We start from the raw sequence: 18,967 nt of genomic DNA on the forward strand, positions 1-18,967 counted from the left end.
TTATATGTGGCTACCTTCCAGAATTAAGAGGTCTGACTTTGGATAGTTAGAAAGATTGTCAAGTCTTGGTATACAGTAAATCAATAGAACAGTACACTAAAAGTAATGCCGAGTTCCACGATAACAATATTGAAGTTCACCCATGCGATCAACATGGTGGCCACCAGTGACAGTCCTGTGCATACATGGTGCCGCATGTACAAGCAGACAATCAGATGTTTTAGCCAAGATGGCTGCTCATTAGGCACATTCACTGTGATGGTCTCTTTTGTTCTGTTTCATGCTTGAAGGCCATTGAAACACAATTACTCTTGCCAAATGAAGTTATAACTTTCTGCGGGTGAAATACTGAAACTTGTGACTTGGAAATCATATCTGCCAAGGATCCCATCCCTAGTTAGCATGGTGCTACTGAGGGCACCAAGGGCAAATCTAAAAGGGTAGTTTACTTTTAGATTTTAAGTTATGTGCCTTAGCCCATCGATACCCCCTTTGAACCCTTGCTATATCATCCTCACTATATGACGTATTGTTATATGATGGGTTTTTACTTGACACATTTTCATCGTAAAGTGAGGTGTGAGTGTGTGTGTATATGTGGTGTGAAAAAAAGAAAGAGGTGGATGGGGGTGCCATCATCCGCTCACTCAGTGTAGAGTGATGCCATATGAGCTCTACACCGAGTGACAAGCCAAATGGTTCCCTGTAGCCAGGAAACCATGTACTAGGCTGGGTGGTAACCATATAACCAGGGTTTTTGGCAGGGTTAGGTGTCCCCCAGATTCCCCTATCCAAAATCACTTAATCATGGCAGTCGTTTCAGAGAGCCTCGGAGGGCCCAATACCTGCCCAGGGCCCCAACCAAATGGGCAGTTTCACATGGCCATGTGGAATGTGAGAGGTGTGATGAGGAGAGCAAGAGGGTGGAAACAGGGAATGTGTTCAAGAGTGCGAGATATGCTGTGATGGCATTGTGTGAAACAAAGATGAAAGAGTGTGAAGTGGAGGAGTGGGAGAGTGTGAAATGTGTAAGATCGGGAATGAATGGGCGAGGAAGATGCAAGGAAGGAGTTGCTTTGTTGATGAATGAGGTGTGGCAGAGTGGAATGAGAGACTACAAATGTGTCAGCTCGAGGTATATGTATGTTAAGTCCAAGTTTGAGAAGTTGAAAGTGGCAGTGATTGTAGCATATGCATAGTGTGAAGACAGGAGTGAGATAGAGAAAGGCAGATTTTAGGATGAGGTGGATGAAGTACTGTAGTGGGAGAAATGTCCAGGAGCTACAGGATGATCATAATGGGGGATATGAATGGAAGAATAGGCAGTGGTCCTGAGGATGACATAATGGGTTGTTATGGAGTACCAAGAGAAAATGATAATGGGAATTGACTTAAGGATATGTGTCAGGAGAGGAGGTTGTGCATTTGTAATTCATATTTCAAACACAAAGATGCACATAAATATACATGGTATAGAGGGAATGGGGATCGGGTTAAAAGAAGCCTGATTGATTACGTGCTCGTAGAGAGGTCAATGATGGGAATGTTTTCTGATGAGGGCTGTGAGAGGATGATATAGAGGTTTGTCAGATCTTATGTTTGTGGTATGCAAGATCAAGCTGAGAGGAGTAAGGTGGATCAGGAGAGAGAGGAGCAGTCAGGGAGAAAGACTGAAAGTTGAGGAGCTGAGGATCAAAGAAATGGCAGATGAATACCGGACCAAAGTAGAGGATGAGTTAGAATTACTGAGTTGAATGAAATGGATCTGGGCAGACTGTGGAATGCATATAGGGATTGCTTAGTTAGGAATTCTAAAGTGGTGTGTGGTGTGGCAAGAGTAACAACAAGAAAGAAAGGTACGGCATGGTGGGATGAGGAGGTGAAGAGACCGGTGGAGGAAAAGAGGAAGAAGTGGCTAAAGTGGTTACAGGACAGGGGTTCAGTTGAAATAAGAACTGAATATGTTGAGAGCAAGAAGCACGTAAAGAGACTACTGAAGAGGAAAAAGGAGGAGGTAAACGAGGATATAGGAAGAAAAATGAATGAGAACTACTCTGAAAATAGAAAGTTATTCTGGAAAGAGGTGCGGAAATGTAGAAGTGAAAGTGGAAAGAAATGGAATGGTGTGAAGGATGCAGGTGGTAGATTATTAACCCATGGAGATGAAGTAAGGACCAGATGGAAAGAATATTTTGAAAGCCTGATGAATGGGGATAGAGAGAGCAGAGCAGCTGTAAACATGATTTGTTTTGGGGGTGTGCAGAGAAGGAATGCAGTACCAGGAGACATGACACTCACACAGGTGAAGAGTGCTGTGAAGTGGCTGAAAAATGGGAAAGCAGCTGGGTTGATGAGGTGTTTGCAGAGGTGCTTAAGTGTAGTGGAGAGAGTGGAATGAAGTGCTTGTTGGAGATATGTAAGAAGGCATGGATGAGTGAAACTGTGCCTGCAGAGTGGAAAAAAGCTGTGATCGTACCCCTGTACAAAAATAAAGGTGAGCTAAATGAGTGCAAGAATTGTCGTGGCATAAGTTTATTGAGTGTGGTAGGGATGGTATATGAAAGAATTATTATAGAAAAATTAAGAGAGATCCTGGTGAGTGATGAACAGGGTGGCTTTAGGAGTGGCAGAGGATTTGTGGATCAAATATTTGCAGTGAGACAGATAGCAGAGAAGGCTTGTGAGCTAAGTGAGTGCAAGAATTGTCGTGGCATAAGTTTATTGAGTGTGGTAGGGATGGTATATGAAAGAATTATTATAGAAAAATTAAGAGAGATCCTGGTGAGTGATGAACAGGGTGGCTTTAGGAGTGGCAGAGGATTTGTGGATCAAATATTTGCAGTGAGACAGATAGCAGAGAAGGCTTGTGAGAAGGACCATAAGGTGTTTATGGCATTCATGGATCCGGAAAAAGCATATGACAAAGTAGACAGAGAGGGATTGTGGAAAGTGTTGTGCATGTATGGTGTAGATGGTAAGCTGCAAGGTGCTGTCAAGAGATTTTATGATAGTTGTGAAGCATGTGTAAGGGTTATTGGGCATCTAAGTGAATGGTTCACGATTGGTGTGGGCATTCAACAAGGTTGTGTGATGTCCCCATGGTTGTTCAATATACATATGGATGGGGTGATGAGAGAAGTAAAAACACGAGTAATGGAGAGAGGGATGGCTTTGGTAACAAATGGTGATTGATGGAATATCTCAAATTTGTTGTATGCTGGTGATGCAGTACTGCTTGCAAGTACCGGACAAGAACTTGGTAGGCTAGTGCAGAGTTTTGCTGATGTCTGTGAGCATCGTTCCTTGAGTGTAAGCGTAGAAAAGAGTAAAGTGATGGTTATTGAGAGAGAACGTGACTCCCAGTGTGATGTTACAGCTGATGGAGAGAGACTGGAATTGGTGAGAGAGTTCAAATTCCTGGGTACAGTGATAGAAAAGAGAGGAAAATGTGCAAAAGAAGTGGAAAGTAGAGTGACACAAGGGAGAAAAGTAGCTGGTGGAATGAAAGCCTTGATAAGAAACAGAGGCTTGAGTGTTGCAGCTGCACAAGACGTACATGAGGGAGTGTTAGTGCCAACTGTAACATATGGATGTGAGACTATGGTGTGTCATGAAAATGAAAAGTCAAGAGTAAGAGCAGTGGAGATGGGACTGCTGAGGAATGTATGCGGAGAACAGAGGGTGGATAGGATTCGAAATAATGTGATTCGTGAAAGATGCGGAGTGAGGAAGTCGGTGGACACCAGAATCGAAGAGAGTGTACTGAGATGGTATGGTCATGTGGAAAGAATGGATAACAATAGAGTGGTGAAGAAGGTATACCTGAGCGAATTTGAAGGAGGGAGGAGGTGAGTTAGGCCAAGGAGAAGGTGGAGAGATGTGGTGGATGAGTGTTTGAGGAAGAGAGGTTTGGAAGTTGGTGAGGCTAGGGAACTGACAAGAGATCGAGCTGGCTTGATGAATGTTGTGAGGAGAAGTGCATGATCAGGGATTTTGGCGCCCCTTTTTAACGTGGCAGCACCCGAATTGACTCAGTCAGATACGTTTATGTGAAGCTACAGAACATGGTGAATGTTTTTGTCATTATCAGATAGAGCAAGGATTCCGTGGGCTTGAATGATGAGTGAATGGAAGCATGGCCCATTGGATTTGGCAGTTTTGGGCTGTCTGGACATTGCTACTCCTCACCCTGCCCTTGGGTAGGAAGGGGGGTCCAGATGATGATGATGATGATAATGAAAGAAAGCCTTTAGTGCAGTAGAGGATTGAGATGATGGTTGTGAAACATGTGGTAGATTAAAAAAGTAGATAGATGAATGATTTAGTATCATTGTAAAAGTGAGATATCACCATGATTGTACAAAAGTGGTCACCATTCACAAACCAAACATTGATAAGCATGCATTACTTTGTTTGGGTGGGGGTGGTAGACAGGTAAAAGCTGTGCATGTTTTGTTTGTGAATTGGGTCATAAGAGAGGTCATGACATGAGTTAAAGAAATAGGAGTGAAGTTTCCCTAAGTGATTAGAGATGGAATGTTTCAGCCTGATGTATGGGGTGTATACGTAATGCTTTGCTTCCTGCCATTAGTGGATTACATCTTTCAGAATTTTATGATTATGTGAACAGCAAGGTCTGAAAGTAAAAGTAAATATGAATAAAATGTTTGTTGAGAAAGGGAGTGATGCAGAGTGTGGTGTGCTGGTGAAAGAGGATTGGTTTCTATTGGTGGAGGACTATGGGTGCTTTGGTCAGTGGTGATATGGAGGTGAATGTTAAAGAAAGTTGAGAGTAGAGTGACTTAGGGAAGATAATTATCCATGCAGGCCATGATATGAAACAAAGGTTTGAATAAAGGTGCCACAAGAAAACAACATAAATATATGGGTGTGGGACTTAGATACTCTATTGTACTGTGTATTACAGTATTAACATTGATGTTGTAAGAGTCTTGAGTTGACTTTATTTTCCAGTTTCATTATCCCTATTCTATTGTATGTGGCTAAAGATTAAAATTAGTTGGCTATCTTTCCTACTGTAGGATGAGATAGTTTATTTGGTGCATCATAACTTCTTTTCATACAAGTCTGCAAACAGAATAAACAGCCTCGTTGTTTTTTCCTGTTCATCCCTTTTAGGTTTGGGACAGTGAGTGAGAAGATAGTTTTTTAAGTACAGAGAGGGCAGAAATGTTTTTTTAGTAGGAACAGAACATGACTGTGATGCTGCAGTTAGGTGTTTTCCCATTTTCTGATAAAGTATAGATTAAAAATTGCTGTATGTGATATTTCATGCTGTTTTATGACAAGTTTTCATTGAAGAAAAAAATGCTTTTTGTTGTATGCCAGGTGGAGTAAAAGCAGGTATTACCAGAGTAAGACTCACCTTATGTTGAGTGGTTGGCACAGTATACAGTTGCATGTAAGTTACTATTGTATGATGGTTTAAGCCTGTAATTGGACCTTGATTTTTTTCAGATTGTAATGCCAAGTTTACTGCAAAGAGCAGCTTATATGTGCATTTGAAGAAACATGAGGGCAAGACCAAAGATGCTAATAACAAGGTTGCCTACCACTGCCCTATTGACACATGCGACAAGAGTTACAATTCCAAGTTCAACCTCCGACAGCATATGCTGAAAAACCACACTATTCTCAGTAAGTTTTTATTATATCGTCATTATATATACACCGTATTTCATGGGGTATAAGACGCACTTTTTTTTGTCTCAAAATTACCTTCAAATATCCCCATTCGTCCTGGAGGCTGGACTAGACAGGTTTGCATGGCTCAATTTAGAGGAATCTCTTTTACTGACGATCATCTCACTGGTGGGCAGCCACAAGTATTTTCTAGAGTATAAAGACCTTTGATTTATTGAAAAAGGTATATTCACAAGTGTACACTGTATACAGTATATGGTTTGACTAGCATTAAATGAGACAAGGTTGTTTTGTCCCCATTCATTGATCATAGACAAGTCTTGCTTTATGGAGATGGCTGTACTGAGTAGAGAGTTAGACATATTAGACGTTGTAAGTGGGTGTTTGAGTGTGAATGAACTCTGAAGTGTTGAGTCATCTGCATATGAATAGATAAGATTGTGGGTGACAGATAAGAGATCACTAATATGAACCAGGAACAAGGTTGGTGCCCCTGTGGCATGCCGGTGTTAACTGAGTGGAAGTTGGAATATACATCATATACTGTACTTTTATTTTTCTGTCGCTGAGATATGAGGAAAGCAGAGGAACAAAAGATGTTAGTCCATAGCTAGGGAGTTTGGATAGCAGAGAACGGTGCCATACACTGTCGAAAGCTTTAGAAATCTCAAGCGCTGCTGCATGAGTTTCTCTGTGTTGGTCAGTTGATCGATGGATCGTATGAATCAGGAGATTGAGTATGTCAGTGGTGGATCTTTCAAGGCGAAAACCATATTGTCTATCACTAATTAAATTGTTGGATTCAAGATGTTTAACTATATGCTTATTAATTAAAATTTCAAATACTTTACCAAGAGAAGATATGACAGCTATTGGTTTGTAATCAGAGGGGTGAGAGGAACTTCCTTTCTTTGGAATTGGGTGGATATTGGCTTCTTTCCATGAATTAGGGAATGAAGAAGTACGTATGCATAGTCTGAATAATTTAGCTACAACAGAGGCAAGTTCTGGGGAACATTTTTTCAAAACGATTGGAGAAATTCCATCTGGGCCTGGAGCTTTGTTGGTTGGGAAATTGTGTAGGATGGAGTTTACGTATCTTGTATGTATTTTAAGTGGAACAATTTCAGGAAAGTCAAGTTCTAGCACTGGCACGTTCTGGCTGACTTCCTCAACGGTAGAATTTCTGGCAAATGTACTGGCAAAGATATTCACGTTCCCACGCATCGTCTGTAATGTTGCCATCTGAATAGTTTGGTGGGGGAATGGATGATGACTTGTTAAAGTTATTATTGAAAGAATTGAGAGTTGACCAGAATATTCTATTTTCATTAGGGTTGTTAAGTAGTGTAGATGCTTGGTTTTGAAGAAAGTTTAATTTAGCGAGATTTATTACAGTTTTTGCATGGTTTCTAGCAATTTTAAATTGAGAGAGTGATTCAGATGATTTTGATTTTAAGTAAGAGTTGTATGCTAATAACTTTTGGGCCGTTGCTCTGGCACAGTTGCTATCAAATCATGTAGGAGAGTTCGATCTTTTAGTGAATTGTTGACGTGGTATGAATAAATCCATACCTCTAGTTTTAAGTCATTAATGTGGGACTGGGTAGAACTGACATCACTAGAGGAGAAAGACTGCCATGGAATGTCAGCAAGATGATTTCTAAATCCATCCCAGTTTACCCTATCAAAATGCTATCGGGTCATCCTGTCAGGTTCAGAACGGGGAGGTTTGGGGGGGCTAACTAATGAGGCTTTGATGAGTTTGTGGTCAGAGGATCCAAGTGGTGACAGTACTTCTATCCTGTATTGATCTGGATTATTTGTCAGGAATAGATCCAAGAGAAGGGCATTATGGTCAGGATTATGTGGTATTCTGGTTGGTTGCTTTACCAACTGCGTGAGATTAAACGATTCTGCAACCAGCCCCCACTCTAGACCAGCATTGTCAGTCCTGGCAGAATGCAATAACCTTTCAATATTATGTACGTTAAAATCACCCAAAATGGTCATTTTGGTGGTAAGGACAAGGTTAAGGTTACTCAACTGTGTGGATGTGGAGTCAGATGCACTGGGTTCTGAAGAAGCATTTGGGGAGTGATAGACCACACAGATATATTTGGTAATATTTAGATAATTTAGTTTATACAGTGAGTAATCAAAATCGGTTGAAGTGAAGTTTAAAAGTGTCAGCTGCATATCCTGATTTTATATAACAGCAGGTGCCACCCTTGTTATGGAAGTCTGTGAGGAGATGGTAACCAGGGAAACAAAATGGGGATATTTCAGTAGAGGGAGAGATTTGTGATTCTGTAAGGAACAGGGCAAGAGGGGATATGGACTGTAGGAAAAAATGAACTGAATTCAGGTTGGTGCTGAGACCATGGATAATGGCAAAGAATAAGGCCACGCCTGCACTTCTCCACTGACGAGCATGAATGGAATGTGCGACAGTTGCTGCCGGCATAGTCGCTTGATGGCAACCGGGAGGACCCTTTGCTGCCAGCCCCTGCAACTTCCAAGCAATTTTTTGAAACTTATGAGGCCTTTCATATTGAAATTAAGGCACTGCTTAACCTCTCCAGTATAAAACGTCACTCCTAAATAAAATTATCCACTACCATTAACCCCTGCTTGGTTGATTCTCTGTAAGGTAGTTTACCTCTCCTAAGGCAGTGTTTTATAACCAGTGTAAATTGTACCTCATTTGAGGCTTGCAGCTTGGCATGTGGAGATCCTCATTGCATCTCATATGTGGTTTGCAGGACAAGGGTTAATAAAGGATATATGGCTGGATTAATCCCTAATAAACGGGCATCGGAATGGCGTACCAGAAGCTCAGGACGGGCATAATTGGCCAAATGTAAACAAAACATTAAACCTTTATGAAAACATAGTGAGTAACGCTAGAGTAAAAAATGAGGTACCGTTGGAAGGCACATACTTTCAGGTCTTACGTGAGGTGGCGTTGAAGACTACATGAACTTTCACTGGACAGGCAGTGACCTTAGAAGGAAGTGTACAAAAATCACTGTTTTTCGCTCCCATGACTGCAATGTGGAACTTGAAGCAGTCTGATTTTCACATTATAATTACTCTTCAGCATTCCACATATGATACAATAAACTTTCACTGTGTGATCACTGCAATAGTTATATTTCACTGCATTGATGCTGCAATACTTGTACCACACGCTTGCAGTGAAATACATTTGGAAAACCATTTTATAACACTTTTCCAGTAAAATGGACACTCCATATTATAATAATGAATGATGATAATATCACAAATCACACCACTGTTATCGCAATGTATCTGTTACACAGAGGCACTTACAGAGAGCAATATGTTTCCAAAATATATATGTTCATATAAAAATATATATTATACTAACACAGTTTCACATCGCTGTAGCATCACTGTACATTACTGTGCGTCACTGTTACCACAGTGTATCTATTACACAGAGGCACTTAAGGAGAGTACTGTAATACGTTTGCAAATTATATGTACATATAGAAATATTATTACACTTTCACGTCACTGTTACATCACTGTACATTACTGTGCATCACTGTTACCGCAGTGTATCTGTTACACAGAGGCCTTTACGGAGAGTGCAGTAAAACCTCGATATAACGGACTTCAGTATACCGAAATTTTCTTCTGTTTGATGTGAGGAGCCTGCTGGACTAAATTCTAATGTCAGGAAAAGTCTGATAATGCCAGAAGCAGTCCGGACTGCCTCACCTCATTCCAGCTTGGTTAGGAGGATGGTGGAAAATGAGGATGTTTGGGTAGGTTGTTGTGACCTTGATGATGGGTGTTGGAAGGGCAGTTGGGTAGTCTTGACCTTGATGATGGGCATTGGGTGGTTGTCATGACCTTGACAATGGGCATTGGGTGGTTGTCATGACCTTGACAATGGGCATTGGGTGGTTGTCATGACCTTGACGATGGGCATTGGATGGGCATTTGGTGGTTGTCGTGACCTTGATGATGGGTGTTGGATAGGCACTGGGTGGTTGTCGTGACTTTGATGATGGGCATTGGATGGTTGTCGTGACCTTGATGATGGGTGTTGGGTGGGCATTGGGTGGTTGTCGTGACCTTGATGATGGGCATTGGTTAGGCATTGGAGTTGGTCAGGATCTTGAGGATGTAGATTGCTGGATAAGAGGTGGGTAACAAGTAATGAAGCAACAGTACTAATGAAAGAAAGTTGATGCGATCCTAACTATAATAATAATAATAATTTGGTTTTACGCCAGGGATCCCTGAAGGGCTAAGGCGTTACCTCTGGGTAGAGGACTTGTGGATTGGAGCGTGTAGCATTTTATGACCGGATGCCCTTCCTGATGTCTACTAACGACCCTTGGGTGGATTCAATTCTCCGACTCTTTGGTCAGAGTGGAGCGCTCTAACCCACTGAGTCACGGCTGCTACTGGTGATATCCGGACTAATGTCTGATATATCGGAAAAAGTCCGGGTTAGCGGGGGGAAGTCTGGATGTCGCTTTTATCAGAATTTCACTATTTTCGGAATGGCTTAGCCCCGGTTAGTCCATTATAGTGAGGTTTTACAGTAATATGTTTCCAATATATTTGTACATATGAAAATATATTATTGTTACACTATTTCACATCACTGTCGCATCACTGTACACTACTGTCACTGTCAGTAATTCTTCAGAGCGGCTTTGCATGGCCCCTTGGAGTGATCTTGATTGGTGTGGATGTGGATGGGCCAGGTACACTTGAATCCTTGGGGGCCAAGCGGCAGGAGGAAATCAAGCAAGAGCGCGACATCTTCACTGTCACAATGCCGTACAAAGACTGAGTGAGTCACGGGGTATGTAGGTGCGATATGGTGTGACGATGGTGGTGGGGGTTTGTTATTGTCATCCTACTCCACAGAACATGGAACACTACCTCAATGCTCGCGCTCATTTGTAAAATGTCGTGACTGCATACGCAGACACCCGTCTTTTTGGCCTCATTACCCTGACAGCATATGCTGACACCTGTCTTTTAGGGGTTAAAGGAGTTACCGTATTTGTCAGGGTATAAGACTACTCCCAATATTTCCATACAAAATGTGGGTTTAGATGTATACAGCATCCCCTCTAGTATCCAGCGTAATAGAACCCAAGTAACATCCGGGACTAGGGCTAAAGGCCCCAGGACAGGTACTTATAGACTCCAACTGAATCTACTTTGAAAACCACCTGAATAACTCCCCACCGGACATGCACAGCACCTATTTAACCCTCCGCGGCCAGTGCCAGTGCTGTTTTAAAACGTTTTAAACATTTTTCAAGATTTACGGGTAAAAATTGGCAGGCATGTAAGGTAACTGTTCCTCTACCATCTCCCAGGCTGTCAAGGCCATACACTCACTCGCTTCCTCCCTCATTCTCACTCTGCCTGTGTGCCTTACCCAGTGCTGTGCATAGTGAAGGTATTTTGTAAATATTTTCATGTAAATTTGTTGGTAGATTTTTTTTTTTTTTTTTATGTGTCCGACTCTGGGCATAGGCTTCACAGCCTGCTATCAAGGCCCAGCAGTCCTCCTGCGTACCATACACCTCTACATGTCACCACTTCGGCGCTAACACCCACCGTCCATATTGAATACATGCTAGGGCTGTCTCATACAGGACTGGTATATTGGTATTAGCGGGGGTATTTTTACGACATGTCGGCGGGTCTTCTGGTAGATCAATAAAGCCTGATTTGATGAAATTCAAATCCTTAAACTGTTCCCTGCCCCAGCCGGGATTCGAACCTGGGTCCGTCAGGACTGCAGGCCACCTCTCTACCGATTGAGCCACCGCCTACCCCAATGGGGGTGCTCACCATCCACTCACTCGATGTAGTGCTACTCTCGAGTGTCTGCCCTTTCATCTCCTCTCTCCATTCCTTCCTTCCTCTTCTGTCTTTCTTTACTTCATTCTTTCCTCGTCCTTCTGCCTACGGGTGACTTTACACTCCTTCTTTTGTCTTTCTTTCCTTCATTCTTTCCTCTTCCTTCTGCCTATGGGTGACTCTACACTGAGTGACAACCCTAATGGTTTCCTGTACACCAGGAAACCATTTACTACGCTGGGTGGTAACCATGTAACCAAATTATGGCGCCTGGTGGTTTAGTGGGTAATTACAGCACTCCAATCGGATTGAGCTGGTGAAGGTTTATATCCAAGGGGTGGCTGGGGTTATTGCTCATGTAATGCCACTCAGGGATGAGTGAGGCTGGTCACTCTCATCTTAAATGTCAGGACCAAATTGCCTAGCCCCGGGCTTCTACGCTCCTCATGGGGCAACGTAGAATTGGATGATGGATGGATGGATGGATGTAAGTTGTAAATATTTTCTTGTAAGTGTAAGCATTATATAGTGAAGTCAAGTCGTAAATATCTTCTTGTAAGTGCCAGGATTGTACGTAGTGAAGGCAGGTTGTACCTATCTTCAAGTAAGCGTAAGATAATGCATTCACAGTGAGAAAGACACACAAATTGTGATATATGCTGAAGTAATAAGTAATCAGAAAAGTGTACTGAACATTGCTATACCTTCCCAGCCTAAATATCTGAGTACAGTAATCACTCCAATATCCGACGTAATAGAGCCATAGGTAGGTCCGGATATTGGTTCTGTCCGGATATTGGGCCCCAGCTTATGGACTTGTACTTATGGACCCTAACTCAGAGAAACACCTATACAACTCCCTCTGGATATGCATAGCACCTATTTAAGACCCAAATCACACCAATAAGGCACATAAATAACTGAAATAAATGCAAAAGAAACATAAAATGAGGGTTTAGAAGTAGGTTCATACAATAATAAACATTCTGGTGACTGGTTCCTGGACTGGTACTTATGGACCCTAACCTAGCCTAACTCAGAAAAACACCTTCCTACTGCACATGCATAGCTCCTAACACCCTATTCACACCAATAAAGGACATTAAAGAGTGAAATGAGGTAAGTATAGCATGGAAAAAAGTACAGTATGAAACATTCTTATGTTCGGATAGTGGGGATGTTCGGATATTGGGCGTCCGGATATTAGAGTGATTACTGTATACCTTTCATAGAAAACGGCTTTTTCACGTACGTGGTGAGCGTGAGAGAGCGGCTATACCTGTATACGAGTATGCAGGACTCAATAAAACTCATTTCCAAGTCTCGTTGAGCATTTTAATGGCAAAATTCGTTGTTTCCACATCAAAATCTCTCATATTAGGCAAAAAAAAAAAAAAAAAAAAAAAAAATGTCCGGCACTGGGGTGACCCATAGGGTTAAAAATAGCCGGCACGCGGCAGGTTAAGACCCTGTTCACACAAATAAGGGACAGAAACCATTAAATAAATGAAAAGGAACCAGAGAATGAGAAATTAGAAGTGACTAAGGAAAATATTTAGCAGTGTACAGGGTTCTTTCGACATCCATGGCTGTCGCAAAGATTAACCTGCCTCCTCTATGGCTTTTGCAGTGGTGAAGGTGCACTTGAAGCATGTACAGTAATCCAGTGTTGTGCTGCATCTAATCCTTTGCACTGTGAATTATAATTTTTTAACACTGCACATTCTGTTCAGTAGGTAGGCAGGAAGTGGGGATGTTGCAGGGGTGCTCTAGCGGACGTTGCCAGAACTACATGCCAAAACACAGATGTTCGTCACCATGCAGCAAATTTAAAGAGTAGGGATGAATGCATATCCGCTTTTTTTTTTGGGGGGGGGGGGGTTCCAGATTGTTTCGGACGTTTGTCCGGATGGCCTTTTGTCCTGATATCCTAGGGAATATCCGAGACTTGGACTAATGGACCCAAGCCTAAAATGTCCAGGACTTGGGGTGACCGGATCTTGGTCATCCGGGTCTTAGAAGGGTTACTGTACTCTGTGCATAAGATAAGCCCCAGCCCTTTAGACACTGGGAGCTTGCTGCCCTAGTTACCCCAGTCCTTTACCACTTCCCACTGAACAGTGAAGTAATACTATTAACATGTTGGTAAGCAACACAGCTTTTGGTTAGGTTTTACTTGAAACCAGCTTCTTCCATGGGTTTTACAGGCTGTCTAGGCTGCATGTGCCACCTCTGATATCAAAGTGGGTGATACATTTAATATTCGAGTATAAACTCATACTGTGTTAAAAACTTAAAATCATGTTACTGTGGGTTTTATGCAATAGGTTAATGGAAAGTTACATTTGATTAAAGTCATCACATCAACTGTCATTGATTAAAAACCTTCAGAATCAGTATCGTCCACATCTGACATCATCAGTTCATCAACTTCATCCTGGGTTAAAGTTTGCAGTTCTTTGTCGTAAGGATCAGACCTTGAATTCTAAGGTGTACCTTCGGCATCAGCTTCCTCTTCCTTATTCGTCCACAAAATGTCGTCTTCTTTGCCATCCACTGAATTGGATATTCTACATTTCTTAAAGGGTTGATGACTGTTTCCACAGAAATATCATTGGATGCCTTGATAATAAAATCACAGCTTAGCCAGACTGTATATCATTGATCATCCACTCATTCCATTGCTCATGTATGCAGTCTTTGAATGGTTTTTTCAGACAGACATTGACTGGTTGTAGGACTGAAGTTAATCTACCAGGAATAACAGCAATGTCATTGTTGTTTATCTCTTTTGGTAATGAGCCCAGCCACAGATCTGGCAACCCTGTACTCAGTGGTAAACAATCCAGCCAGTCGCACTCAGACCGAGACACACAATGGTGTTCATGGCTTGGGCTCAGCAGGTTACTTACCTTTCTTTTGTCCTCATGGCTGTATCCATGGAGATATTTTTTATAGGAATTTGCCTTCATATGGAAAACAAGTTGTGTTTGATGATGATGTTAATAATTTCAACTGGAAACAAGGTTCAAAGTGAGTGTTTGGTGATGTTCCCTATCATGCCTGTGGATCCCATAACCACTGGATGTAGAAGCTTGGATTTTATACATGGTGTTTAGGACGACCCCCAATATGGGCATAGTTTCTTTTTTATGAGGTTCAAAGAGCCGCCTTATATGCCAGCAAATATGGTAAGAAGTGCTGTGGACTCTAGCATTATTTTTATTTTATTTGGTACAGCCACAGACACAGCTCAGTTGGATTACATCACCCTGCTGGGAGAGAAAGACCTGGCAGTGGACCAGTTGCTGCCTCTCACTGCCTCTGCCTCCTCGGCCCCCACCCCTGTCACCCTGGACCCCACTGCACCATCATCCACCTTCACCTCACCATCTACTGACCACCATGCTACACTCCTTTCCAGCATTGAGCTAATCAATAGTGAGATTAGTGCAGGTCAGTTCAGTCTTCTATTCTGCTGTCTCTCTCTCTCTTCTCTTGTACTTGCTTGCTGTTATAATATGGTGACAGAAAGCTGAGGAAAACTACTTCATTCACTCATACAGTTTTGTGTGTTTTATATAATGCTGGTTGCCAAAGCAGACTTGAAACATCTCACAACCATATCATGCTGAACTGCATGAATTAGTATTTTGTTGTAATTTAGGGTGAAGTGCAGCTGTCACCCATCAGTCGGTGGTGATAGGCCATAAAGATGTCTCCAGCCTTCCATTTTTCCAATTTTCTGGTTGCATTTAAGTAAGAATCTTTTTGATGTTGAAAGGATAGTAGTGTTTCAAGCTAACTGCATGCCCTGCTTGTTTATTCATCTCATGTAACTTTTTCATTTTCCATGCTTTATAGCAGCTAGTAATATGTATGTAGACTGTTCTTGATATGGGTGGAATAATGCTACCTGGCATATTGCAGTAAGCAAGGAAAAGACCAAAAACACATTTTGGATTCTTTTTTATGTATTGGATGCTGGATTTTGGAAGTTCCACTGCTCAGAACATTTACTGCAAGCAGCCTCCTAATACCTACAGCAGTGGAGGTCAGAGAGACTAGAATTTGACAACCAGATTAAAAGTTCTGAGCCTATACCATAATTCATGATGACATTATTAAGGATGGCTTTTAACCATTTGGTTGTAAGGGTATTCATATGTGCTGATAGAACTGTCCTGCATAACTTCCACTTAATGGGTAAATGTAAAATGGTATCCAAACATGTTTTTGACTTGTTAGTTTAAATTTTCAATTCAGACCCCAGTCCATTCTAATATGAAGTATTTTGTGTATTCCAGATGGGAACAACATGGCACCAATTATTGTGATGGAGGGAAAGAGTGGAAATGAAGGCCTAGAGAGTATGGATGTTAGCATGGCTGAGTCACTGATTGAGGCAGCAAGTACCACCACAGAAGGGGAACTAGACTCATTAGATGTACCTTCAGTAACCAAAGAGTCTGGCGAGGATGTGCCAGCTTCTGGGGGGTCTGCACGCACTGACATGCTGGCCAACCTCATTCGGTCACGACGTGCCAAGAAGAGACAGCAGCTGAACTTGGCCAAGAAGATTGCTGAAATGGGTTGTCAAAATTCAGTTGATCATGCCAGTAAGTTTCTTGAGACTATATAGTTATTTTGCTCCTTTTTTTTCATATCTGTTAATAATGAATAACAGCTGTTATAAGTTTTATGTAGTATATTTGAAGTACAGTATGTGCCGTTTCCTTCTTTAACCCTTTAACTGCTTGAATCTCTCTCTCTCTCTCTCTCTCTCTCTCAGCTGGAGGGTTTATTATAGACTATATAACTCCTCCACAACTAGCAATCCTTTCTAAGTTCAGTGAAATAATTTTGTGGTTGATTGCTTAAAATGAAAAATACATCATTGGTGATGTGGGCGTGTTGGGTGGAGAGAAACGGGTGGAATGTCATGAATGTTATGAGAGTAAGTGATAGGATATTAGTACAGTAATCCCGCATATTTCGCGGTAGTTAGGTTCTTGTAACCCCCGCGAAAAGTCAATTCCGCGAATACTCTATTAACAATTGAAAACTTGCACTTGTGTCCACCATGCTGCCCATCACACAGTCCATGTCCATACTTACTGCGAGACAATTCGCCGTCAGACAATTCCCCGTCAAAACATGGACGATTCCCTTCAGAACAATTCGCACCCTGGACGATTCCCCACCATTCTATAAATATACTAATCAAAACTTTCATCAATATACTTATTATTAATTAATCAATACTTTAATAACTATATTTCAGGGGGATCCAGCAAAATCTATGTTCAGTAGCGTAGGTTCTGGATATTATTTATTAGTTGCACCTTTAGTCAATAATTAACTTGTTTCTTCCTCGTTGTAGTCGCCTTTGAATTATATTCTAGCGTCACACATAGCTATCTTCATTAATGAAGGCGAATTGTTTTGTGTTTGTTGTGACTGCGAATTGTCCCGAAACCTCCATACTCATCCCGAAATACCTTCTTACAAGATTGAAAGAACATACTCCATTATGAAGGAAAAACGTAAACACCGTACTGTAATACACAATTATCTACACATTTATTAACAAAACAGTACAAAATAAAAAGATGCATTAACTGGTGATAGCAAACACTCGCACGGTCGTTTCTTAGCTTGTCCAGTAACACAATTTTCTCTGCTGTCATAACTTGATCGTTTTGTCACTCTGGAGTTCTTACTAATTGTATTATTAGCCTTTGGTGAGGCTGGCTTACGTCCTGGGGTCATGTGGAAAGCAAGTGGGAGGCAAGAGGCTCATATCATAGTGTGGTTACAACCACAACATCCACTTACGGCAGGCAGGCATGGACTGAAGAATGCGGGGCAGAGAGCAGTGTTGCCATATCCAAACAACGAAATTATGCTAGGGCAATGAAAAAATTATGCTAGATTGAGCATATTTGTTCCAAGTAAAAAATGAATTATGCTAACTTGAAGGTAAATGATAAAATTCTATACATATTCGTGCAACATATTAATTATGTATTGTTTACTATGAAAATATTAAAATGAACCTACATACAGTAAGAGGATAAATATCGATATCTACCCATACTGCTTTTTCCCACGAAACTTACGTTTTTCTGATGGATTTTGATGTGATTCGTTCGATTTTGAGCATCATTTCCGTCGGAAATAACCAGATTTTGATATATGACCCCCCCCATCCCCCTGAAATAATGAGGGATCTTTGGGGAATCGGGGGTTATAGGGAGGGGGGGAAACACAGAAAATGGTCATTTCCGACTGAAATGAAGCTGAAAATCGAATGAATCATACCAAAATCCATCGGAAAAACCTAGGTTTCATGGGTAAAGTACAAAGCTCAAACTTATCCTAACCTAACCTAAAACCTAACCTAACCTAACCTAACCTAATCCAACCTAACCTAACCTAACCTAATCCAACCCAAGCCCAAACTGAAAGTAACCAACTATTCAAACATCTTACCTTATTCGTCTCTCCCTCTCTCTCTCTCTCTCTCTCTGATTTGTAGCTTTTATAAAATTATTCTGAAAATATTCCATTCCATTCTAAATTATGCTAGAATGATTCTAAACTTCTAATATGCTAAAAAATATTCCAGACTCGAAAATTTGATCAAAATTATGCTAAAAGAATAAAATTATGCTAGATATGGTAACACTGGCAGAGGGGCCACGGGAAAGGGACAGAGGGTGGCGTGAGTTTACCGCGCTACAATTGGAAGCTGCGGGAATTTAAATTTTTTTTTTTTTTCTGTATATTCAAGGATATTTTTGTTGAACTTATTTATGCTAAGAAAATCCGCGAGAGGGCAAAACCGTAGACAAAAAATCCGCAAAAAATGCGGGATTACTGTATTGAAAAATTTTTTCGGTAGGAAAATGGTTGTATTTATATCTTTGTATGTTTCACAGGCAGGCTTGAATGAGGTAGAGAAGGATAGAGTTAGGATGACTTAACATGTATGTATATTTTTTTAATGCAAGAAAGAAGGAACCAAAGGCCAGGGACCCACAAACCATTCCTTCCAAGCAAAAAACAAAAACAATCCAAAAGAGAGCCAAATTCAAGATCCATTCATTTCCAGTTGTCTGGACACACTGTGTTTGAAAGACTGGAGATCATAGAAAGTAGGAATACAGACGGAGGGATACAGTTCCAGAGTTGACCTGTTGCATAATTGAAGGACTGGGAGTAACAGTTACTCTTGCATTAGAGAGTTGGACAGAAAAGGGATGAGAGTTTGTTGCTAGACGGGTGAGTCGTAGAGGTGGAGGGATGCAACCAGACGGTTCAGAAAAGCAGCGACCATTGAAGTAGTGATAGAAAAGAGATGAAGACGCAACAATGCAGTGAAGAGACAGAGGTTGAAGGGAGCCAGTAAGAGAAGGAAAGTTGATGAGAC

General features: G+C 41.4%; 1 protein-coding gene across 1 annotated transcript in view; it reads left to right on the plus strand.

Moving 5' to 3' along the window:
* Positions 1-18,967, plus strand: part of LOC145393007 (uncharacterized) — a 75,171-nt gene that overhangs the window by 44,328 nt on the left and 11,876 nt on the right. Inside the window, exons 8-10 of the mRNA XM_080267324.1 lie at positions 5,479-5,658; positions 14,773-14,988; positions 15,840-16,151. Of these exons, the coding sequence (XP_080123450.1) occupies positions 5,479-5,658; positions 14,773-14,988; positions 15,840-16,151 (708 nt within the window). The remainder of the gene's footprint in view (positions 1-5,478; positions 5,659-14,772; positions 14,989-15,839; positions 16,152-18,967) is intronic.

Source organism: Coenobita brevimanus, chromosome 23, assembly GCF_032717465.1.
Source record: "Coenobita brevimanus isolate Jiangsu-jjx chromosome 23, ASM3271746v2, whole genome shotgun sequence".
NCBI lineage: Eukaryota > Metazoa > Arthropoda > Malacostraca > Decapoda > Coenobitidae > Coenobita > Coenobita brevimanus.